Source organism: Sarcophilus harrisii, chromosome 3 (genome assembly GCF_902635505.1).
Source record: "Sarcophilus harrisii chromosome 3, mSarHar1.11, whole genome shotgun sequence".
Taxonomy (NCBI): Eukaryota; Metazoa; Chordata; class Mammalia; order Dasyuromorphia; family Dasyuridae; genus Sarcophilus; species Sarcophilus harrisii.
This window is the reverse complement of record NC_045428.1, coordinates 385,662,523-385,689,683: the sequence shown is the minus strand read 5'-3', so window position 1 is coordinate 385,689,683 and position 27,161 is coordinate 385,662,523. Positions and strand designations below refer to the sequence as shown.

General features: G+C 32.4%; 1 protein-coding gene across 1 annotated transcript in view; it reads left to right on the top strand.

Annotated features, from left to right (window-relative positions):
• ZNF804A (zinc finger protein 804A) overlaps positions 1-21,362 on the top strand; it is a 469,228-nt gene extending 447,866 nt beyond the window's left edge. Inside the window, exons 3-4 of the mRNA XM_003764031.2 lie at positions 16,449-16,579; positions 17,657-21,362. Of these exons, the coding sequence (XP_003764079.1) occupies positions 16,449-16,579; positions 17,657-20,915 (3,390 nt within the window). The 3' untranslated portion in view covers positions 20,916-21,362. The remainder of the gene's footprint in view (positions 1-16,448; positions 16,580-17,656) is intronic.
• The last annotated feature ends 5,799 nt before the right edge of the window (positions 21,363-27,161 follow it).

The following is a 27,161-nucleotide window of genomic DNA, read 5'->3' as shown; positions in this document are numbered from 1 at the left end:
CTTAAAAGAAATAGGGAAATTAGAGAATGATGAAAGATTGGTTCTGTTTTAGATATCTTGAGTTTAAGATTTCTCTGGGACACTTACCTTGAAATATTCATTTGGTAATTGGTGATAAGAGACTAAATTCAGGTGAGAGATTAGGACTGATTATGGAGATCTGGAAGTTATTTTATCAGAGATTATCATATTAAACATATGGTAATGGATAAAGGTTTCCAAGAAAGAGAGTGTAGAATAGGGAGAAAAAAAGAGAGACCACAATAAAGATTTGAGGAATGTCAACAACTAGAAGGAATCTTATGGATAATGAACCCAGCAAAAGGACTAATAAGAGAGAATAGTATCATGAAAAGTCAGAAGGAAGAATATCAAAAAGTAGAGAGTGTTCAATTGGTATATTCAACATACAGGATAAGTATTGAGACTGAAAGAAGACCACCAAATTTATCAACTAAGAAATCACTGGTAAATTTTGGGGAGAATTTCAAATGAATGATGACCTAACAAACAGAACAGCCAAGCACTGAGTGACTCAAAAGAGAGAATGTAGAAAGCAAATATACACTGCTTTTTTATGGAGTTTGGGGGAGAAAAGAAGAAAGAGTGAAATCTAAGGAAAGTTTTTACTGTGGATTTGCTTTGTTTCAGGATAGTCCAAACTTGTGCATGTTTAAAGGCAATAGAGAAGTAGAAAGTTGAAAAGTAATTATAAAATGAAATTTTATAATTAAATAAAAATGAGAATATACCAATTTGAATAAGGTAAATGAACACCAATTGGAAAATGATGTTCAGGGAATAGAAATTTAGTATCAGGATCCATCAGGATATGAATTAATCCACAAGGCAGATTATATATATTTTTTTTCCCCAGAAGGAATGATAGAATTATTTGATTATGCTATCTGGAGCAAGTGATAGAAAGAGGTTTAGGAAACACATGCCATCTGGATAGATGAAAAGTGAAACGAATAGATAAATGGATGGAATGTAAAACATTTGTTTCATATATTGCCAGAAATTGTATGTGAAGTCAGTTTGTATTTATCACTCAAGACAAATGGAGCCAAGATGGTATTAAAAATGTAGCATTTCTCCTGAACTTTCTCAGAAGCCCTTTCAGATACTTTTAAATATTATGATAAAATGATTCCTGAAGCAGCAAAACCCACAAAATGATGGGGTGAAATAATGTTTCAATCAAAGACAACTGAGAAGGTCGCTAGGTGAAAATGAAGCATAGTCCAGCTCAGATGTTTCAACTTAGACAAGACCCCAGCAAGTCAAGAATAAGCCTTGGGTACCACTGAATCAGCAAAAGCAGCTGCTGCTTTAGATTTTAGCCCACAAAGAGTAGAAGGACTGAACAATTGATCAGAAGGAAATTTTAGGTGTTTCTTTGAGGGCATAGGGGAAGGAGAGTAGTAGTAAGTCCATTACTTTGCCTATACTCAGATCAGACTTTCAGTCCTCAATGACAGTTGCAGGTGAAGGAAGAGTACTAGAACACCAGAGCTTGTAGCTGTAGTGGAGTAGGGATCCTCATTACAATTCTAGGACGGAAAATAGTGTTTGGGGTAACTCACAAATCACAGGAAAACCCAAGAGAGTAATAAATCCACTTTTCCTTATATCATGCCACCTTGGAAGGACTAAAAACTTGTACGTCCCTAGCAGTATTTCTGAAAACAGCTGCCAAAAACTCCTGAATCTTTGGACAGTAAACGCTTGACCCTGGAAGTAAATACTTAACAAAGAGTTAAAGTCAAGAAGTAGACTGAAAAGTGAGCAAAGAACAGAAAAATAATTCTTACCTTAGAGTTACTAAAGTTTCAAGAAAAAAAAAATAAAAATGTACACTCAGAAGAAGATAACAAAGTCAAAGCTCCTAAATCTAGTCTCCAAGAAAAATATGAATTGGTTTCAGACCATGGAAGAGCCCATAAAATAGTAGAGATATGAGAAAATTTTGAAGGAGAACAGAGAGTGATGCAAGAAAATCATTAAAAACAAATCAACAGCCTGGGCTTTTTTACTTACACACATTCACACACACACACACACACACACACACACACACACACAAATACACATTTTTGGAGAAGAATGCCTTGAAAAGTAGACTTGAACTAATGGAAAAACAAGCATGAAAATTCATGCAGCTGAAGAAAAAAATGATGAGAAGAAAAGAAAAAACTCCTTTCAAGAGTAGAATTGGCTAAATAGAAAAGGTAGTACAAAAGCTCGCTAGAAAATTAATTCCTTCAGAATTAAAATTGAGCAAATGGAAGATAATGACCTTATGAGAAACCAAAACAATAAAACAAAGTTGCAAGAATGAAAAAAAATTAGAAGATGACATAAAATATCTCAATAGGAAAAAAAAAACTGACTTGGAAAATCCAGGAGAGAAAATTTAAAACTTATTGAACTACCTGAAAAGCAAAATCAAAAGAAAGAGTCTAGACATTAGTGTTCAAGAAATTATCAAAGAAAACTGCCCGATATTCTGGAACTAGAAGGTAAAATATAAATTGAAAGAATCTACCATTCATTTTCTGAAAGAGGTATCAAAATGAAAATTCCCAGGAACATTATAGTCAAATTTTAGAGCTCCTCGGTCAGGGAGAAAATATTGCAAATAGTCAAAAAGAAACAATTCAAGTATTATAGAGTTAGTCAAGAGCTAGCAGTTTCTATCTTAAAGGATAAGAGGTTTATCATATGATATTCCAGAGGGAAAGGAAGCTAGGATTATAATCAAGAATCACTTACCCAGAAAAAGTGAATATAATATTTAAGGAGAGAAAAAATAAATATTCAATGAAATAGAGGACTATCCAACATTCTTGAAGAAAAGATCAGTGCTGAATAGAACATTTGACTATCAAATATAAGACTCAGGAAAAGCATAAAAGGAAAAATAAGGAAGAAAAATAATGTGAATAAGGTTAAACTGTTTATATTCCTACATGGAAAGATGTTATGAGCCAGAACACTTGTACTTGAAACAAAGATTCTTACAAGGTGTGAACTCAGTGGAATTGATAAGACAATGGTTATCTAATTTAGCCTGGTGATAAATAGTTCTCTAGTTCAGTACATGTACTTAGTACTTAATATAATTCTATAAGATTCACACCTATGATAATGTAATTAAAATAGAGCATGTAAGTTGGAACAGACTCAGAGACAAATTCACTCCATTTCATACCACCATGGTGGCTTGCCTCTCCTCCTTTTCTTCTCCACTGAAACCAAGACTCTGGAAGGCCTTTAAGAAAGTTAGCCCTAGGCCCCAGGCAAGGAAACTAGACTGTGAAGGAGATAAAGGATTTGGACTTTACACCTGGCTATTCTTGTGGTGATTACTGTACTGAAGGCTGCTCCCAAGACCTCCAGAAAACCAAGGAGAACACTACAGAAAGATGATACTTGTAACTAATAAGAACTTTCTCATATTATGACAGGTAGAAGGAATATATATATATATATATATATATATATATATATATATATATAGACACAGAGTACAGGTGTGAGTTAAATGAAAAGAAATGATAACCCCCCAAAAATGTTTGTGGGATGAGAAAGAGGAATGCTCTGGAAGAATTGAAAAGGGAAGGGTAGAATGGGGTAAGTAGCTTATATAAAAGGGGCAAGAAAATATTTTTACAATAAAGGGAACAATGAGTTTTGTTTTTTTTGGGGGGGGAGAGAACTTTATTTTCATCAGAATTGGCTCAAAGAGGGAATAACATGCACATGTAGATTCATATGCAAATCTACCTATATGAATGTAGTCAAATTTGTTAAAAAGAGAGAGAGAGAGAGAGAGACAGACAGACAGACAGACAGACATTCTTCAATTGATAATCAAGAGATAAGAATAATTTTTAGGTGAAGTAACTAAAGCTATCTATAGCCATATGAGAAGGTGTTCTAAATAGCTGTTTATTGGTGGAAAATAAATTGAAACAATTATGAGTTACTACTTCATAACTATTAGGCTGGCAAATACAACAGAGAAAAAGAATAACAAATGTTGGAGGAGGTGTGGGAAAAATGAAACATTAATCCATCGTAGTTGCGAACAGCTTTAGCCTCTGGAACTCTGGCCAAAACGTTATAAAGCAATGCATACAAAAGCTACTACTAGGTCTACAGCCTAAAAAAGATTTTTTTTTAAAGGAGGAAAAGTCCTATATGTATGGAAATACTCATAGCATCTCTTCTGTTGGCAGGGAACTGGAAATTGAGGGATGCCCATATAATTATGATGAAATACTATTGTGCTATAAGAAATGATGAGCAGGACCCTTTTAGAAAGTCTTGGAAGACTTCTATGAGCTAATACAAAGTGAAATGTACTATATACTAAGTAATAGCAATATTATAAAATGATCACCTATGAATGACTTAGCTCTTTTCAGCAGCACAATGACCCAAGATAATTCTGAAGGACTTGGAATGAAATAAAATAAAAAAATTCTATCCATACCCAGAGAAAGAACTAGCAGTGTCTGAATACAGATTGAAACATATATTTTAAAACTGTATTTATCTTGTAGTTTGTTTTGCTTTGTCTTTTCGTCTGTTTTCTTTTACAACATGACTAATATAGAAATGTGTTTTGCATGACTTACATATGTACAGCCTATATAGAATTGCTTGCAGGGGCTTGGAGGAATGGAACAAGGGAGAGAATTTTAAACTCAGTTTTTTAAAAAAAATAATGCTAGGAGCAGCTGGATGGTGCAGTGGCTAGGGTATTGATTGATTGTGAAGTCAGGATGACCTGCATTCAAATTTGGCCCAGACACCTAACACTTATTATTGTGTGACTCTAGTCAAGTCACTTAACCTCCATTGCCTCACTAAAAAAAAAAAGTTTAAAAAAAATTTTTACATTAAATTCGGGAAAATAAAACACAATAAGAAAAAACATATCAGTGCTAGAGCAAATAGTTCAATAGATACAGCATTGAATTTGGAATCAGGAAATTTCATATTCATGAGTTCAAATCTGCCCTCAGATTCACTTTTCTTATTTATAAAATGAAGTGAAAGAAATGACAGACAATTCCAGTCTCTTTTCCAAGAAAACTCAAAACTGGGATCTCAAATAATTGGACATGACTGAAATGATTGAGGAGTTACAAAGAAGAATGAAATAACTTCCCCATGAATGTGAACTGAGTGCTGTTCTAGAGGGAGGAAGAGGGAGTGTTACCAGTAATCAGATGAAAAGACAGCAATTTTGTATAGGTTATACATATGTAGTCATACAAAACACATTTTCAGATAGTCATATTGTGAAAGGAAACAGAGTAAGATGTGAATCAAAGGGAAAAGATTATTACATTTGGAATCGTACAACCTGGCCTTAAATTTTGCTTCTGAATTTACTGAGTTGCAGAAACTTAATTAAATATTCATGGCTTCATTTTCCTTAAGGGGTTAGATTAAATTATCTCCTTCATCCTTTCTAATTTTAAATACATCATCTTTTGACAGAATTTCACTCTTTCTCACTTCTTACAAATATGTGTATAAAATCAATTCTGTAAATTTTCCTTCTCATTTCATATCTATCTATCTATCTATCTATCTATATATATATATATCTTTTACTTATTTCACTCTAAGAAAGAAATATTAAGGACTCCTGCTATTATTATGTTTTTTTTTCTCATTCAGTTATTTTTTCTTAAGAAACAATCATTAAAATCAAACAATCATGTGCATATGAAAAGACAATTTTCAAATGAAGAAATCAAAACTATATCTAGTCATATAAAAATGCTCTAAATCACTATTGATAAGAGAAATGCAAATTAATACAACTCTGAGATACCATTTCATACCTCTCAGATTGGTTAAAATGACAGGAAAAAATAATGATGAATTGTAGTTTTCGTGTCTAAAATATGATTGCTGTCCAGGAGCAGGTTTCTTGGGGGACTTCTGGAGGCAGCCATAGTTTCAGTTCAAATTAATAATCACCTCAAATGCAGCCAAAAGTTAAAGTATAGTCCTTTATTGTCTCTTCCAAAATAGCCCGTTTAGTTTTCTTAAAGGCCTATCTTTTTCCCTTCTGATGGAATTGAGGTGTGAAAACTGAGACACTAATGCATTTTTGGTGGAGTTATGAAATCATCCAACCATTCTGTAGAGCAATTTGAAAATACGCCCAAAGAGCTATCAAACCCTTTGATCCAGTAGTGTCTCTAGTGGTTCTATATTCCAAAGAGATCATAAAAGAGGGAAAAGGGCTCACATGTGCACAAATGTTTATAGCAGGCCTTTTTGTAGTGGTAAGGGACTGGAAATTGAGTGGATGCCCATCAGTTGGAGAATGGCTAGATAAATTATGGTATATGAATATAAGGGAATAATAATATTATTATTATTAGAAATGATGAACAGGTTAAATTTCAGAAAATCCTGGAAAGACTTACATGAACTGATGCTGAGTGAAATGAGGAGAACCAAGAGAATATTGTACACAGTAACAAAATTGTGATATTTAACTGTGATGGACTTAGGTCTTCTCAATTATGAGGTAACTCAAGGCAATTCTAATATATTTGGAATAGAAAGAATTATATGTAATCAAAGAGAGAACTATGGAGACTGAATATGAATCACAACATAGTATTTTTATCTTTTGTTGTTGAGTATTTTTTCTCTTTTTTTTCCTTTGATCTGATTTTTCTTGTGCATCATGATGAATATGGGAATATGGTTACAAGATTGCATATGGTTAGCCTATATTAGATTGTTTGCTGTCTTGGGACACAGGGAGAACAATTTGGAACACAATATTTTGCAAAGAGGAATGTTTAAAATTATCTTTGCATGCATTTGGAAAAATAAAATACTATTTTAAAGGAAATTTTTAAAAAATAATCATTACCCAATTTGTTACATTAACATTTAACAATGTAATTTTTTCTTTTAAACTATTATGGTCTTAAGAACAATGTAGTTTCCTTCTTTGTCTTTCTTAACTATCTAAAGTTTTGGTAATACCATATCTCTTATGATTAAAATTTCTAATTCATTTAAATTTTCCTGATATGCATATTTTTCTATAAAAAAGATTATACACATTAAATTTTGTTCTATATTTAATATTCATTTTCTTTTGTTTTAACTATGTTTTAAATATTCTGCATGTATTACAGGGAAAATATTGGGTTTTGTTTTCTTAGTCTATTTTTTCAATTTATATTTCTTTGTATTAGAAAATGTAATTCATTCCCATTAATGTTATAGTTGTTAATATTGCATTTTTCTCATATATGTCTATATGAAATTAGTTTTTCTGTAAACTTTTGTATTTATGTTGTCAGCACTGTATATTTATACCTTGGATGTCTAAGTAGCCTAAAAATGTGTGTATGTATATGTGTGTGTGTCTAAAGAATTGTCTTTGGCGTAAGGAAGCCTTAGGAGCTAGTCCTATCCCTGATGAATTCTGGCAGTGTGATTCATATCCCAAGGATGTGAAGACTCAAAGACTATGAATTTGAGAACAGATCCTTACCCAGATTGGTAGAGAAAGTTTCTTCAAGAGATATCTATGTCATTGATAATGATCCAATCCCAAGGAGGAAAAAAGAAAGAAAGAGGGGAAAAAAAAGAGATGAAAGGAAAGAAGAAGTTAAGGAAAGGGAAAGAGGAATTTGAGAAGGAAAAGAAGAAACATTACATAGCAGGAGATTTTAATGTTTCAACCTAGAAACAAGTTAAAAAAATATAGAGATCAACAAATTGTTGCATGAACTAGATTTGCCTGATTTATGGCAACTTACAAATAAGTGTTTGGCTTGAAAACATGGGTGTTGTTGGTTTGTTTTTCTTATTTAAAAAATGATATTATATTATGTTCCAAAGAAAACCTAAATAAAGAAACAAAGGTAAATTTAATTAATTTCCTATAAACCATAACAAAATATGTTCATTAATAAAGAAAATATAAGTAAAGACAGATATCTAAATGAAATCTCAGTTATGACATGCAGAACAATGAACAGATCAAAAGACAAATCATAGATGCTATGGATAATTAATTAAAAGATAATTATTGGTATTTTTTTAAAAATTCTAAACTTTGTGAAACAACTAAAGTAGGCCTGAGTAAAAATTTTTGAAAATATAGCAACAAGTAACTAAATTAACTGAGTGGAAGTAAAAAGACTAGAAAATAAACAAATTAGTAGCTATAAAATATGTACAAAAATGACACCTTAAAGATTTAAATTTGAAATAGAAATAAACTGTGAATTAAAATATCTTTAAAGTCTGAAATAATTGACAAATCAATAATAAGTTCAAACAAAAAAGGGAGGAAAATCATATTGTCAAAATAAAAATTGAACAAAATAAAGCATTTTGTCAAAAGCTCCTAAACATAACTTTATTCCTGAAAAATTAGAATTAATGGATATTTATTAATGAATTCCAAAATACAGAATACACACTATAACAAAAAAAAGAGAGATTTTTTTGTTCCATTTTTAATTAACTGTGTGAAATAGGTCAGGTAACCCCCCAGCATTTTGGGGGGATGATCCTATTGGATTAAAATAATCCAATCACAGAAATCAAAATTGATTGGCTCATTAATGAAGCCATTGAATTTACTAGTTGATTTTATTAAATATTTAAATAGTGATTAGTATATTTGACAATAAAACAATTTGAAAAAAATAAGATTCTAAAATTATTTTCATAATGTAAATAGAATTATAATACTCAAAGAGGAAATCAATTTCCCATTTTCATACTATCATATAGATAAATAAGATGAGAAGAAAATAAAATTTACACATATTGACAAAGAATAGACAAAATTATTCCTATTTGTAGATAGCAAAATTATATACAGTGATACCTCAGCACTTAACTGCTTTGTATCTCTTGGAATTTGGAACTCAAGTCATTTCAATGAGAAATAATGCTTCAGCACTTATTGCACTTGGCTGTTGACTTGGTTAATTAGTAGAGATGAGGTTAGTTTGCTGTACTGCCCAGCCCTGCTACTGCTATAGGCTTGACTGGCTGTGGCAGCTCCTCCCCAGCAAATGCAGCTGTGCATAAGACTGTAAAGTTGGTGCCCACAATGCTAACGTTGGTCACATCACTGGGCAATTCCTAAAGGATGATGTGGCTGCAGCATATAGTCTCTCAATTCCTAAAACTAGTACTAGAAGGCTTATGAAGCAAATTGCTCATCAAGAAGAGAAGCAACAGGAACAGATCAGCAAGGGTAGTACCTGTAGCTGCAGTAGGAACCCAAGCAAAGTGTCACTTTTAGTATATTGGCTTGATCATTGTTCAATAAGATGTACTGAATGTTTGAAATTATTTTCCCCTTTATTTTTGAACAAAATTTGTAGATATGTTCATATAAATCTTTTGTTCAGTAGGATGTGCATTCTTAGAAATTTAATGAATTTTCTAGTTATTTTGAATGGAATCTCTCATTTCTTATTTTAGTTGTTTTTATTTTTAATACCTCACATAGAAATGATGACTTTTGTGAATTTATGATGAATTTTGCAGTAGCATTAAAGATGAAAACAATCTTATTTGGTTTATTTGATAATTCTAGATGTTTTCTAACTATAATGATTCCTAAATACTCATAGTTAATTGGTTCCAGAAAGCATGAGTAGTGTGAAAATGATGGGTATGGAATGATTTGCTTCCTGCAAATTCCTATGAGAAGCTGCAGACATATTCACAGTACAAGGAGGAAAAATAACTTATTAGAACAATTGCTTACAAATTAATTTTCATGAAATACTTCCATCTAATAATTAATTTCAGCATTAATTTGAAGTTTGGGGTGCTAGAAGAGAAAAGGAAAACCCACTATAATATTTCTACATTTGACTGAAAAATAAATCTGAACTAGAGAGAAATAAAGCAGTAAAATATTATCTTATCTGGAACTCCAAATAAGTTTTTGCTTAATGTGATCTTTTTCAGCTGTTTAAATAATTGAGCATTCAATGATTGGTCCACTACTGAAAGTTAATGTTTGAGTATTCATAATCATCTAATTGCTCAGAGTTTGGCTAAATTAACCACAAGTGCTGATTTGGTATAGAACACATAAAAAGATTATGGGTTCCATATCTTTCTTTTTAATTCTTTGAAGCTGCTAGATTCAATAGAGTATAAAGAGTTCTAAATATAGAATCAGGGATACTTTAACTTGAATCTCAGGCAAGGAGCCTAACCTTCCTAACTTCAGTTTTCTCACCTGTAAAATAAAAATAATAATAGCATGTACTCCATAAGGTTAAGAAAATCAAATAATCCCTTTGCAAATATTAAAATACTCTTTATTTCAAGCCTCATGCCTAATTTTGTTCGGAAATGAATTGATTTATTTTATTATATAATAGATAAATCATTTATTGTTTGTTTTTTGATCAAACCAAGTTCTAGTAATAAAGATATGAAGGGGGAAAACAGTTCCTGTCTTCCAACAGGAGAGCTTAAACTTTAGATGGAAAAGGATGGGAAAGGCTTAAGGAAGAATATCTGAGCAAAAAGTAAAGTGGCAGTAAAAGAGAAGGAGATGATGTTAAAGCAAAAATAAAATGAATTATTGCTGATACCCTCCTAAAATAGTGAACCTGAGGAGGCACTTAAAATGAAAACAGGGATAATATGTCTCAGGAGACCTATTCAAAGTCCACAAAAATCAATTAAAAAAAAACAAAACAAGCAAACATTATCAAATATGAATCAACAGGACTACCCCAAAATATGATGTTTGAGACCCATTTAGAAGAGACTGGCATAGCCACCATCTCTTCTTTAAATAGAGATATTACAGATATTTAAATTGACTGATTTTCTACTCAGAACAATTCTGCTATGATCAAACAAATTTTGCCACAGGTACCATCACCAGACTTTACTCAAGCTATGCAAATGTGGCTGTCACAAGTTTTACCAAGTCTCAGAGACTCGGGGTTATTGGTAAGAATTATTATAACAGAGCTGAGAATGATCTTTCTGATACTTCAATCTCTTTGTGACATAAAACAGGACTATATGATAAGTATAATAAATATGTAGTAAGGGAAACCACCTACATAGCAATAAGACATCACTACTTAAAACCAGCAGTAATCATTAGGAGCTTACATTTTTACAAGATTTTGTTCATATATTCAGCATTAAGGAAGTATAGCCTTTGTTGCCATCCCAAATTGTACAATTGTTTTAACAGTAGATTCAAATACTGACCAAGAAATTATTTTACCTAACACCAGGCCTCCTAGGAGCTACTGGAGTCCATCTCCTACTTGAGTTTCATCTAACCCTCAATGACTCCTTGGTTTTAATCATAAAAATGGCCCTGTCAACATACCAGGATTACAATTATATCATGCTAATATAGATTACCTCATACAAAACACTCACTTTATACTCTCTACTGGGGTAGAGAAACTACACCTTTGTTTATTCAAATAATCTTTTGCCATTACAGCTACTCTGAATATATTATCTCAGATGATAGACTAAAATGTTTCTAATTTTTGGAGAGGATTTTTCTGTTTGATAGGGGGAGAAAAATATGATAGAGCTCTGAAACTGAATTAGGAAGCAGGGATGAATTCTATCGCAGACATTTATTAGCTACTGTGAATATGTCATTTAGCCACTTAGAGCCTTAATTCAATTTAATTCAGCAAACACTGATGAAATGCATGCTAGGTACAAGACACTGAAGAAATAGCAGTTTCCTTATGGACAAAATGAAGATAATAATATTTATACTATTTATTTTACAAGAGCAATATATTATGAAAATACTGAACAAATCTTAAAGCACTACTTAAATACAAGTTGTTATGTCTGCTTCCTTGGCCCACCTCAACCTAATCTCCAGGCCACATCAAATGAGAAAACTTGAACCTTAAGAAGTATCTCTGATACTGCATTTCCTACCAGCAAGATCACTTTCTTTCTAGAGCAGAATTTTGTTTCATTAGCCCAGGTTATCTATCCACCCTAAACACAACTATCTTTATGACTAAATTTCTGACTTCAGAATAGACTTCAGATTCAGATCATTGAATCAATCAATAAATCAATGAGGAAAAATCTGTTAAATACTTATAATGTACCAGTAGTAAACCCTACTTTTAAAATCTTACTTTCTATTATAGAGCCAACATATGTAAGAAAATTTTGCTCAGAGAGAAAGTTAAGAGTATCCATAAGGACACTGAGTAGTTTCACTGTCAGTAAAACTGTATGTTTTGTGAGCAATGAGATTTTCATTTGTTTTATTTTTAATAGTTTTTTCTTTTGAATTATATATAAAAAATTAACATTCAATTTTACAAAATTTTGAGTTATATTTTTTCTCCCTTTCTCTTCCCTCTTCTTAAAACTGTAAGATGTAGCTAACTAGCTATATACCCAATCACATTAAACATATTTCTATGGTATTTATTTTGTGAAAAAGAAAATAGACCAAAAAGGAAAATAAAATGGAAAAAACATAGAAAGTGAAAATAGTTTGCTTAAATTTGTATTCAGAGTCCATCATTTTTTCTAAGGATGTGCATACCATTTTTTATCATGAGTAGTTTGTAATTGTCTTGGATCTCTGTATTGCTGAGGAGAGCTTAGTCACTTACAGTTGATCATTACACAATCTTGCTGTTATTGTGTACAATGCTCCCCTCATTTTGCTCATTTCCTTTTGCATCAATTCATATAAATTTTTCCAGGTTTAGCTAAAATCTGCCTCATTCTACTCATCATATCTTATTGCAAATTAGTATTTCATTACATTCAAATACAACAGCTTGTTCAGCCATTCCCCAATTAGAGGTCATCCCCTCAATTTCCATTTTTGTCATCACAAAATAAGTGAGTGATGATATTATTGATTGATAAATATACTTAGAAAGAGATGGGAGAAAAGGGGCAAGAGGAGGAGGTGGCAGGTAGAATAGTTGACAAAATACCTACATAGATACCTGGATGTGATATGAAGATAAAGAATGGTCTGAAGTCTTGCTTTAGCCATATATAAAAGGATTAGATTTTGCTTATTCAAATGGCAATCATTCACTAATAATTGACACTTGCCAATCACATAAAATCCATAGCAAATTTATACTTAGAAAAACTATTCACTAATGCATTTATAAATCATTTTTCCTGGTTAAAAAAAAACACCCAGGCAGTCTAAAATCAATCAATTAATCAATCAATAAATATTTATTATGCATCTATTTATGTGACAGGCACTATGCTAAGTAATGAGGACACAAAAAGATGGTCCCTATTTACCAGACGCTTTCATTCTATTGGGGAAGTAAATATATAAACAAAGAGATACAAAGTGAGCTATATATAGGAAAATATAGGAAATAATTAAAAGAAGGAAAATACTCAAAATTAAGGCTTCCTGTATAAGGTGGAATTTTAGTTGGGATCTAAAGGAAATCAGGAAGGTCAATAAATCTGAGAAGGGAGAATGTTTCAGCATGGGAAATAGCCAAAGAAAATGCCTGAAACTTAGAGATAGAATATGTTGTTTGTGAAACATCTAGGATGCCAAACTTTGGACTGTCTCTCAGGGACTAAGCAACCTTGCCAAAATGAAGATTAAATTTGGATTGTCATTATATAATGTCTAATCTAGTCTTTCTTTTCATTAATTTATAGAGTGTTATAGGAACCATTTCAATAATTCAACTAATTAATCTCATAGAATTACAAACAGAACACCGTCTTCAATTAAAAACTTTCAGAAAGTCCATGGGGATCATGAGGTGTATGCAATTAGAGCAGAATATGTCCAGTGTTAATAGATGACTTTCAGAAATAGACAATTCCACCTGTGTACCTATGATTATAGGTCCAATGGTAATATGGTCCCTATGGCCTACGATGATTTAAAAGTATAAGAAATAAAACTCATTTATATTTTATTTCAAACTTTAGAGTTTGAAAAAAATGATATTAGTATGGTGAAGGAAGGATCGTAGATAGACATCTAGTGTTGTAGTAAGGTATAAACAAAGTCCCTGAAGAAGAATTTCTGTTTAAAGGATATGTTATGTAAACTTATTGTATATCTAATTTATATTTTAATATATTTAACATCTACTGGTCATCCTGCCATCTGGGGGAGGGGGTGGGGGGAAAAAGGGGAGAAAGTGGAATAAGAGGTTTGGCAATTGTCAATGCTGTAAAGTTACCCATACATATAACCTGTAAATAAAAGGCTATTAAATAAAAAAATAATGTAAGATATGTTAAGTAAATCAATATTGATCTGGAAAAGATTATATGGAAAATGCATCAGTGGAAAAGATTAAACAGTAGAGACTGAGACAGAGAGAACAAGATAGAGAGAGAGAGTTTTTATTAGTTTGTAGTATCCCTACCATGTGGGTTTTATGTGTGTGTGTGTATGTATATGTGTGTATGTGTGAGTATGCATGTATATATCTCAACATGAATGACAAAAAGAGCATTGGGAAGTCTGGGGGTCCTCTATTTCTGAGGATTTACTATAATGGTATCAGAATTATTGTTCAGACCTGATAATTGCCTTTAGCTCTTCTGTAAGTCAGAACCACAAAAATTAAGAGACCAAAAATTAAGATCAGCCTTAATATTCCTCAGTTTTAGAAATTATATTTATGTATTACCTCTCCAATGCTGGATATTTCTTGAATTCTTTTAAGTCCTGTTTCTGAAACTAAGTACTTAAATTGTTATGAAGAACATAGAACATAGGGACCACATAGGGATTATGGATGGTAGTTGTAAAACAATGACTATACAGAATTTATGACCTAAAATATATTAGCTAATCGATATCATCATAATTAGCTACACTATCTGGTCTACAGATAAAAACAAAGGAGTTTGTTTGGAACATGTAAGCTCTAGAATTATTCCAACCTACCCAACCCTGGGTAGCTAAGTGATGCAATATATAGAATACTGGGTTTGGAATTAGGAAAATTTATACTTCTAATTTGAATCTAGTTTTAGCTATTTGATCCTGTGCAACTTATTTAACCCTGTTTGTCTCAGTTTCCTGATATGTAAAATAATCTGGAGAAGGAACTGCATAACTGCCAAGAAAACTCAAATTCAGGTCATGAAAAACTGAACATCACTGAAAATGACTGAACAATAATATGACTCAATGAAGCCTAGTCACTATGAACCAAGGAGTTCTTCAAAGAAGCAAGTTCTTCAAAGAGGGATAGTCTTAATATCACCTATTATTCTTCGGTTCTGTATAGATTAGTTTTTCTCAAAATGCAAATGACTATTGGGAGTCCTTGAACAACAAGAGAAACATTCTACTATTCGTGCGTTACATGGAATCTAGTCTGGCCCCTTTGATTTCCCACATATTTCCGTGTTCCTCCCTCTTCCACCTTAATTAGTTGGTGCTCTTGTTGCGATCTTTTTTTTTTCCCCTTTAGGTTTTTAATGGACTAACTTATCAATTAACCATGGATTAGAAAAGAAAGATATCTGTATTGCTTCCCCCCCCTTTTTTCTTTTTTCTTTTTTTTATTATACTTTTTATTTACAAGATATATGCATAGGTAATTTTTCAACACTGACAGATGCAAATCCTTTTATTCCAACTTTTTCCCTCCTTCCCCCTACTCCTTTCCCCAGATGGCAGGTTGACCAATACATGTTAAATATGTTAAAGTATAAGTTAAATACTATATATGTATACATGTCCAAACAGTTATTTTGCTGTATAAAAAGAGTCGGACTTTGAAATAGTGTACAATTAGACTGTGAAGGAAATCAAAAGTGCAGGCAGACAAAAATAGAGGGATTGGGAATTCTCTGTAATGGTTCATAGTTGTCTCCCAGAGTTCTTTCCCTGGGTATAGCTGCTTCAGTTCATTACTGCTCTATTGGAGCTGATTTGGTTCATCTCATTGTTGAAGAGGGCCACATCCATCAGAAATGATCATCATATAGTATTGTTGCTGAAATATATAATGATTTTGGTCCTGCTCATTTCACTCATTGCTTTCTCCTTTTAAGCTATATCCCCCTATTTCACCAATTTTCGCTTTCTTTGTCTTCTTTCTCTTGAACTCCATACATTCTTTGGGTATCACACAACACAAATCTACTCAAACTTTTGAAACTTACCCCATCACAACACTAGCTCTCCATTCAGTCTCCTTCTTGGAATATGACTCAGATGAATTGAAATCTGTAGCCCATTTAAATCAGCTAAGACCAATCACACATTTGCAGAATACAAATTGTGACTTATTAGAAATCAAAATATAAAAGTAAGAATTTTATAAAATGAAATTAAAAACTAATCAGGATTTGCATGAAGTCACAATTATCAATTCCTTTTTTGTTTTTTCACATTTTTCCCCTAACAGAGGCTTAAGGAATTAAAACAAAGAGAATTTGCAAGAAATGTAGCATCCAAGTCCAGGAAAGATGAAAGAAAACAGGAAAAAGCTATTCAACGACTACACAAGCTGGCTGAGCTACGGAAAAAAGCCACGTGGTGAGAATGGAATGAAATGTTAAACTTTTTAAAAAATATATTACAAAAGAAAATTGGAGGTGGAAATGAAGGGCATATTTCTATTTATATCCTCTTCCAGAATAAGGCACATACATTTTCATGCTTTTCTGTAGGCTGTAAGCAGTAATTTGAATTGGAATTTTATGCAGAAACCTGTTTAAATGCACATTTCAGAAGAGGCTAAAATAACACATATTTTTAGTTTATTAAAAAAAAAAAACTTACGTGTTCTATTTCTATATAAACCATAGTGGTTGAAAACATTGGTTGACTAGTTCTCTTAGAGGACACTTGAAGACATTTGATTAAAGATATGACTAGACCATCTCTTGACCTTTGCTTTTTAAATTGTTCACCAGTGATTGTTGATAAGAACCTACTTTCAGAATGAAAAAAATATATTGCCCATGAATGTGAGCATATCTTCACAGTAAACTATATTTGTTTAAGCAATGAGACTCAAATCACTTTCTACACTGATTGAATAAAGTTGAAATATATTCAAAATATGCGTCATACTGGCCTTTTTGATGGGATCTTGGTAGAAAGGCACATATTAGATGCAAGTATCATTATTCTCTGCGTTCATACTGAGATCACTTCAAATTAGATATTTTTAGACATTAGCAACATAACATTAGTAGAAGAATTAAGATAAAAATAACTTCTGCCCAGTTCTATTTAACAGTGAATTGGATTGTAGATTCCAGCAATGTTTTGCTGATGTTAAAAGTAGAGGCACCTAAAATATAAAATATAAAACCATTTGAATATGTTTGTGAATATACCTAATAATTTTTTTTCAAAATTATACAACATGGCATTCATCTGCAAATGTGGCTATTTTATTAGAACAGACAAATATATCTATTGTTATATTGTGCCAAATGGATCATTGCTCAGACACTAGGAAAATGTCCACTGTCTCTAACACTGATTCATATCTAAAAGAATATCTCCCTGAGATGCATAATGTGATAAGGTGTTGCCATACAAAAAGCATAAATGCTTGTCTTCTTAATCATAATTCTTACTCATGATACTTGTTTTTTTCAGTGCTCCTGGGAGTGGTCCTATGTTCAAGTCAACCACTGTTACAGTGAGAGAGAATTTTAATGAAATTTCACAAAGTGATGTGGTAGATTCAGTAAATAAAGAGGAAGAATTCAAGGATACATTGATTCACAATTATCAGAATGCTAAAGATGCTGATGCTGTTGCTTCAACTCCAGAAAGTTCAAATAATTATAAAGCAAAATCCAATAATATTGGAGACCAAGCTCCAATAGTTCATGGGCAGAAGGTTGGTTTTTCTTTTGCCTTTCCAAAGAAAGCATCAGTGAAGCTGGAATCTTCAGCTGCAGCTTTCTCTGAATACAATGATGATGCTTCTGCAGAAAATAGTTTTAACAGAAAAAGTAGATTTGTCCCTGGAGTTTGTCATCAACTATTATCTTTACCAACAGAAGTAATTTTGAATGCTGAAGAGAAGCCAAATTCATTTCATCCACTTGGGGAAATGAACTCTGAAAAAGAAGAAACTCCTCAAACTACAGAGACAAAAGAACCTGTGAATAAAAATGATACTTTATTAGTGCTTCCTTTTTGCCAGCCCAAATTCCTATTGTCTGCTGATTCTGAGGGCTATGAAAATCCAACTACATTACCAGATCAGACAAAATCCAAAGATGTCATTATTAATCAAGATGCATCTGTAGACTCTAATGGATCTGAACTATTAGGAAATAATTCAACATCTATTTCCATTGGTAGTGTTTGTTTGTCTTCATCCACTATCCTAGAGGAAAATTCTAGGAGTCTTTGCAGTGATTCATCCCTTAGCGAACCTGAAGGTAAAACACTGGAGCCTGAAATTTTGGTCCCTCCAAATATTGATGGAGACAACATAACTTTGAAGACTAAAGAGGACATATGTAAAAGACCGCAGAAGCCTTTTGTGCCTGTGCTTAGTAAATATGGATCAACAGTTCTTCAATGGCCATCTGAAATGTTGATTTACACAACTACTGAACCATCAATTTCTTACAGTTGCAATCCTTTATGCTTTGACTTTAAGTCTACTCGATCAAGAAACAGTCTTGAGAAAAATAATGATAATTTAAATTTTCTTCATTCTCATCAAATGATTGAAAATTCTTATAGGAGTCCAGCTACAGACTGCAAGGATGATTCCATCAGAGAGGACAAGGATTATGAAATTATAAATAACAAAAAAGAGTATAACCATGCCATATCACTTATAAGTGATTGTAATTTTACCAAAGGTTGTGATTCCAGAAAGAGTAAGGAGGATATAGACATAAAGCTTAAAGATGATCCATATACTATTGGAAAATCAGATAAATTTATCTTCACCAAAAAAAAAGTAAGGCAAGGCACTATGGATGAGAAACATAATAAAAAATGGTTAAAGGAAACTCAAGAAAATTCATTTCACAGAAGTAGAAAAAAGAAAAGAAGAAGAAAATTATGTCAGTATCATTATGGAGAATTAATCAAGGAAGAATCAGATACTTCTTTCAAAATGGAACCAGAGACTAATCATGTTGATGTAGCAAAGAACTGTGAGTTGGAAACAATTTCAGAAAAAGGTAGTGATGAATGTAAAAATAACTGGCTGACTAAAGACGAATTACAAGAACCACATGAATTAGCTGACAAAAGACCCAAATCAATGCCCATCTATCTACATAAGAATAAAGGAATATGTAAGATTTGGAACATAACACAGAACAGTGGTGAAGCTGTCAGTTCTAAAAATTTCCATAGAAAAAGCAAAACTAGTTTATATGGGCCAATAAATCAAATGTTAAATTCTGGAAAACATAACTTAACATACTCCAGAACATTTTGTAGTTGGAAAGTCAGAGCATCTAGTTGTAGCCCAGATCACAATTGTTTAGTATACCAAAATGAGATGAAATGCCTAGGTCAGAACCCATCCATCAAAAGAGGATACAATTCACTTATTAATGAACCTGAAAAATCTTATCGGAAAAGAAGACAGTACACAAATTCTTGCTCATCCGATGAAAGCTTACATAGACATAATTGTTTAACTGAACAGCATTTGAAACCAACAAGAACTTTGACTAAACCCTATAAGCCTAAGAAAAAACGCAGAAGGAAAAGAACAATACTTCATTCTGGATTTAGAGACCAGGAGCTTAAAAAGAAATTAAATTATACCTGTTTGAAAAAAAAATCTCTGTCAAATAAGCTGAGTGAGTTAATGACCCAGGATGAAACAAAAGAAGCAAAACCACAACCCATTGTTGACTTTGCACAAAATATGGAACAAACAGAGGCAGAGGAGAACAAGTTGACTCTGAACTCTTCTGATTCCATTCCTCCAGAAACTAACAGAGAAATTGAATATATGCAAATGGAGAATATTCCAGGTAAATTTTCAGGAACTTTTAAACATTCTCCAGACTCTGTGTTTGAATCTAGCACGCTAAAAGTACCTACTGAGAACATGATGGAGCAAAAAGGAAAACATGAAAGTGAAGACCTTCCTCCTTTGAAACTGCCTAACATTGAAAGAAGTTTTGGTCCACCACCACCCAAATCCTATCTTTGCCATTATGAACTTGCTGAAGCCCTCCCTCAAGAGAAGATGAATGAAGCAGCAAGTGAATGGCTTAGGTATAATTCAGGAATCCTTAACAACCAACCACCATTACCATTCAAAGAAGCACATATAAATGGTCATAGTTTTTTAACTACAGAGCAGATCCTTGCACCATTAACCTTGCCAGATCAAACGTTACTGTTCCCTCTAGAAAATCATGAAAAATTCAAAGATCTGCCATGTGAGGCCTACCAGCACATCATGCCCCCAAACCTGCTGCCTGCCAAGGTCAAGTTGACCTTTGCTCCACCTGCCCTGCAGTCAGCTAGTCCACCTCTGCAGCCTTTGCCTTTGCAGCAGCCCCTGTGTTCTACCTCGGTTACCACTTTCCACCATACAGTTTTGCAGCAACACGCTGCTGCAGCAGCAGCTGCAGCTGCCGCAGCTGCTGCTGCAGGAACCTTCACAGTGCTGCAGCCCCACCAACAGTTTATCTCACAAGTTCCTACTCTCACCAGAACACCTTTACCTCAGTTTTCAATAGGACCCAGACTTTGCCCTGCGGGTCACACGACTTTTGTTGCACCTCCTCAGTTGCCTATCATTCCATCTTCAGTTCTTCATCCCAGCCATCTGGCTTTTCCACCTCTGCCTCATGCCCTTTTCCCTTCCCTGCTTTCACCCCATCCCACTGTTATTCCTCTGCAACCTCTCTTTTAGTCATTAACTAGAGGGAGGAAAGGAATATCTAAGTGAAAGTTACTCATATGTATGTAAGTGCTCATTTCACTTGAAAACTGGCTCTGTAAATGATGGAAATCAACAGGCCTAAATAAGATCTCATTAATCTGAAATCATTTACTATAAGTGTAATGATGCAAATGTATCCTTAATGTTCTTACCCATGATATAATTAAAGCACTGAATAGTCATAAACTAATATGAACTATATACTGTATATTAAACTGTCTTAGATGATGTATAATGTACATAAAATATATTTATAGTACTGTAATTTATGTTGTAAAGTACTCTTTTGTTTTTTAATCTTTGTGTACTTGCACCTATTTAATGTTTAGAAAGCGGATGCACTATGTTTTGTACTATGTTCCTTAAAACTGTAAATCCAGTGATGAAATATCTCTTGCAATAAATTTTTGTTAACTATTTAAGTATATCAGGAATCATTTGTTGTAGGTTGTTTGTTTGTTTGTTTACCATCTGAATAATACTTGCTTCACTAGCCTTTCATATTTGTAAAATCAGGTTTTCATTATTTCTTGTTATTACTAGATCTAAGAAACTATTTAAAATTTTTTCTGAATGCCCCAAATGGGAAACTCCCTTTGGGAAAGAGGAATGAAAGATAATAGATTCATTTGAATTATTTTCTTTAGGTCTGGCAGTACCTACTTTTAGGATCAATTGAAATTTCTTTATGTTTGGAGTGCTTTTTACAATTGAAATCCTCTAAAGTGTTATACATATATAATTGTTAGGAAAATTTGATGAAGTATATTAAGGATATAACATTTCTGGGTTTATACAATAGTATGACTGGTAATAAAAACAACACTAAACAAAAATGCATAACATATTACATACTATTTATTTATTAAAATAAATAATAATACAAATAAACTATTTATTAAACAACTATTATGTGCTAAGTAGTGTCTAAGAATACAAAGACAGGCCAAAAAAAAACCAGTCTCTATTCCCAAGGAGCTCCCAGTTTAATGGGCAATACAACATGAAAATAATTATATGTGAACAAATACAAACAGGATAAATTGGAGATGATTGGAGAAAGAAGTTACCAGAATTAAAAGAAATTGGAAAAGACTTCCTGTAGGTGATATTACATCAATGTATTACTGTATATGACAGCTGTCAGGTTTATTATTCTACAGTTTAATTCAAAGAACATTTATTATGCACTTGTTCTGAGTTACGATTTTTAAGAACAATTTTCCTGCCCTCATAAAGGTTTCCTTCTAGGATTTGATATGATTTGCAAATGAGTAAGTAAATGAAAGCTAGTCAAAGGAGGGAGAGAGAACTAATAGGAATATTTAAAAAATCTTCCTACAGAAAATGTTACCCTCAAAGGATACTAATTATATTTTTTTGTATTTTCTATATAATCAATGGGGCTTTTCTGTGCTGCACTGCTTACCATAGAATCTGATTAAAAAAACATATATTCTAAAGATACTATATAAAATAAAACCACAAAATTCATACTCTGGTTGGATGTGGGAATAAAGGGAGAAGTAGGACTTTGACTACGACAATGTTATCCCCTCAGAAATCAAGAAATGTATGTGGTATTTGAAGTATGGTGAGTGAGGAATAAATAAATTGCATTTCAGAAATATTAAAATTAAATTTCCAGTAGGCCATCCAAAGTGGAGATATCTCACAGTTAGTTGGAAATTGGAAGAAATGACAGATTTAAGCATATATGTGTATGTGTACCCACGAACATACATATATACATATGTACATATATGTAAGCATTGTGTATATTACATATATATATAATGAGAAAAACGGAATATATCTTCTCAAAATACCAAAAAAGATAAAAACAGTAAATTATTTTGAATGTGTATGTGCATGAATTGCCTATATACATGCAATAAAGTTGGTAAGATCAGTGAAGGAGCCTAATATAAAGAGAGGAAAAATAAAAACATCACATTAAGTAATATTTACCTTTAAAAGTTTGGAGGAGGAAAAGAAGGCCCTCTCAAAAGAAAAAAAAAAAGTGCAGAGAAAAGCAGAACAATTTCTTTTTCTGTCAAGGTCCTGAAAATAGCCCAACTGTTTTCTGAACTTGTTAACCACATATAACACACCAGTATGACATAAAACTCTCTGTCCAAGAGGAAATAGCCAGAACCATGAAGTATATAGAGATCATATCAGGAAATATATACCCTTGAAAATGCACAAACAAGGAAAGACATTCGGGTTATCTTTACATTTTTAAGGGCTTTATTCTGGATTGGTGTTCAAATGAGAGTATTGTGCAATTTAGCTCTACAAAAAAGAACTGGGACTAGTCAGTATATATAAAAAGCAGACTTATTTCCTAGTAATAATTTTCTAACTATTAAAACTATCCAGTCATATAAGGGACTAGTGAGTCAAGTAATTAATTGTGGGGGAAAAAATCTGTCATGTATGGTAAGGAAATAATTCTTTCACTTAATGGATAGTAAATGTGTCAAACGACCTCTAAAAGACCATTTTTACTAGATATGATTTAATCTCTTTATTGAATCTGAAAGCTAAATATTAAAACAACATTTTAAGCTTTTTAAAAATGAATATCTAATGGGAAATGGCAAGTTCTTCTGATAAGTAATTGATAGAAATTTTCTGGAGTGTGTAATCTGTCATCAGATGAAATTAAAACATTGTTTTTTGGCAAATATAATTCTTCCTAGAGCCAGTATTTAGACAGAATAGAATTGAAGACAAAGGAACCACTACTCTGATTTGAATATAATTTTTCAGGACACATAAGTATTCCCCTTTTTCATCTGAGTAGCCTTTTTAAAGATAGTTTACCTCCATGCTGCTTGGTTAAATCATGCACTTGAAGGTCAGGAATTCCTAAATTCAAACCTCTGACACTTACTGGATGTGAAAACCTAGGTAAGTCATTTTACTTCTGCCTGATTCAAAATTCTTATCTGTGAAATAAGGAATAATATTTCCCAGGTTTGTTGTGAGTATAAAATGAGATAATATTTGTAAAGCACTTTGCTAACCATAAAGTTCCATAAACATATCCATTCAAAGGAGAGAAAATTATAACAGTCTGGCTTCCACTGATTACAGCTAATGAATTTAATACGTTGTCATATTCGAAATGAGAAGCTCTTTCAGTGGTTATTTCAACATACAATTGTTTCTTATACGTTCAGGAGGAACTAAAGTTCAACATCAGTAATTACTAAATTAAAAAAAAATAGGGGAGAAAAATTTCTTGTTTCTACTTTACATATAGAAAGAAAAAAATAACTGTAGTTTTGCTTGATTCCTTGTCAAAATATTTAGTGATTTAACTGTGAAATTGATGGAATGGTTGAGAAAAACTATATATTTTTGTCTCAAATATGCCAAAAACTTAAACACAGTAAACTATTTTAAATTGATATTTTAAATATTTGCTGATATCCTATTACTACTGTGTACCTCTAAACAAGACAAAGTGATTTCTCCCAGCCCAAACATTGGAGAATATCATCCATAAAGAAGTAAGGATTGCTGTTTGCTAATGATGACAATTTTTAATCTACCAAAGCAATATTATTTCTTCTGATATAAAATTCAGCAACATATTCAAAATAAGATATCTCTCTCCACCTTTTCCTTCTGATTATGTTTATTGCTCTCTTTTATCCTCTTTCTCCTCATTCTCATGATCTTCTTTATCCTCCTTCCTCATCTTTTTCTTTCTCTCCCTAATTCTTCCCATCCTTTTTATTTCCTTGATCTTTTCTCTTTTCTCCATTGCATTCTTATCTTAATCTATTTCATCTTATAATTCCTGGGAGAAGATAATTAAGGGAAGGACAAGACTAGGGAACAAAGGTAGTCAGTCATTTGTATGCCTGAAACAAAGAATGTGTAAAAGGAAGCATCATGAAATAAAGCTAGAAAGGTAGTTTAAGGACAATTTATGGAAGCATTTAAGTAACAGATAAATTTGTACTTGATTCTATGGTGCCAGTGATATTTTCTGAGCAAAATGAAGAACATGACTAGTCAAGGTAGGAGATTAATGTGGCACCTGTATGAATTGGAGATGGGAAAAGATTAAAAATATGGAGTACAAACAGAATTCCATTGTAATTATCAGATATCAAATTTGAGGGCCTGAGTGATTAGAGAATCAACAAGTCAATTAAAAAAGCATTTATCAAGCAACTATTCTATTCTGTTCTAGATATTTTGCTATATACCAGTGCACAAAGAAATACCTTACACTCTTCTCCGTCCCCCCAATTAAAAAAAAAAAACAAGAAAGACATATGAAAGCTATAATGAAGATAGAATCTATAAGACTTGGTAAGTGATTAGATTTTGGAGCTGAGGGAGATTAAAAGAAAAAAAATCCTCCAAAATTCTGAATTTGAGTAACTTGGTGAATGATCATATCATTAATAGAAATGGACAAATTGAGAAGAGGGACAAATTTTGCTTGGATCAGAAAGAGGATGATAAATGCATTTCCTCTGAAACTGGTTAAATTTGAAATACTATAAATATTAGAAATGATCTGTAGTAACTTGGAGGAGATAACAGAATTAAATATAGATCCAGGGATTATCTGCAAATAAGTGAAAAGTGAAGCCAAATTAGATATTATTGCAAAGAGGATGGAGAGAGAGAGAGAGAGAGAGAGAAGGGCAGAACATTTAGGGATACCTATACTTAAAGCATGACAGAGGGAAGATGAATCAGGTAGGCAAAGTGAAGGATAGTCAGAAAGATAAAAATAAGTATCTAGAAAGAGTAATGTCAGTAGACGCTAGAAAAGAAAATTGAAAAACAAGAAGAAGTCATCAAAGTGGACAGGCTCAAGTCAAACTATTCTTTTCCTTCTGAACAGAATTACTAGTGATTACAATCAAGGAGATTCTATAGATGTTACAGGCTTAGATTTTAATAAAAACATTTGAGAGTTTCTCATTTTTAAGGACAAAATAGAAAAATGTGATTTAAGAACCTAGCACTATTAGATCAATTTTGAACTCCTTGAATGGCTGACTGCCAAGAATACTTATTAATAATTTGATGTCAATTTAAAAGGGAAAATCCAATGGAATGCTTCAAGAATCTGTGTTTGGCTTCATGCTATTTAAAATTTTTATCCCTAAATTGGATAAAGGCATATATTGTATTTTTATTAAATTTGCCAATGACACAAAGCTCAGAGGGATAACTAATGTAATTGAATCAGGATCCCCAAAAGATCTTGACAAGCTAGTATACTGAATGGAATATAAAAGGAAAAAAAATTAAATGAAGAATAAAATCTTACTCTGATGTTTTAAAAATCAGTTTCACAAGCATAATTACAATTCTAAGGCAAATATTTAATATATGCTTGTTGATCAATTGATTGATTAATCCAAGATGGAAGAGACATGTTTAGGTAACAATTTATATGAAAAAGATTTATTGCTGTTGTTTATGGGAGGGATAAGAAATTCAATATTCTTCCTATCTCCAGATATTGGTACAGTGTCCTACACAAAAAAATGATTATTAATTGATTTCTATGGAATCCAGGAAGTATGGTTATATGAAAAGAAAGGTGCAACTTCTAGTATGAATCAGAGGTTGATCTCCCTGAATTCAACTCCTGTCAGATCACATATGAAGTGTAGTAGTCATTTCTAGAAGCAACAGCTTGGGAAGGACATTGGTTATCCCAATGAGTGGTAATCTAGGGACATTCTCAGATTCTTGTTAAGATTTTTGATATCATGCCATATAAGGATGGATTGCACAAATAGATAGGGTTAAGTCTGGAGAAAGAAAGATAGGAGCATTTGTATTCTGATAGATGTTTTGGGGGGTGGGAAGATGTATGAATAAAACACATTCTAATTTAATTTTCATTATTAACCTTCTCCATCACTTCCTTAAATTAAACAATGAACAAAACAATAACCCCTAATTTAGCTTCCAATTTCCAAGAAGTAAATCTTCACACTGAAAATTTAACAATCAGCTTTCCCCTCTGACCTGAAACCCCAGACCAAGAGCACCATCCTCCTGTAGGTGCCCATAGTCAACAGTGTTACTGCCCCATTGTTTCTTCTTTTCCCAGGTGTGCTTCCTCATGCAAGGCCATGTTTCATCAGCACAGCTTGGCCTGGTATTCCTAATAAGCTGAGGTTCCCTCAGTCTTTCTGAATTAAGACCCCCAATTCCTCA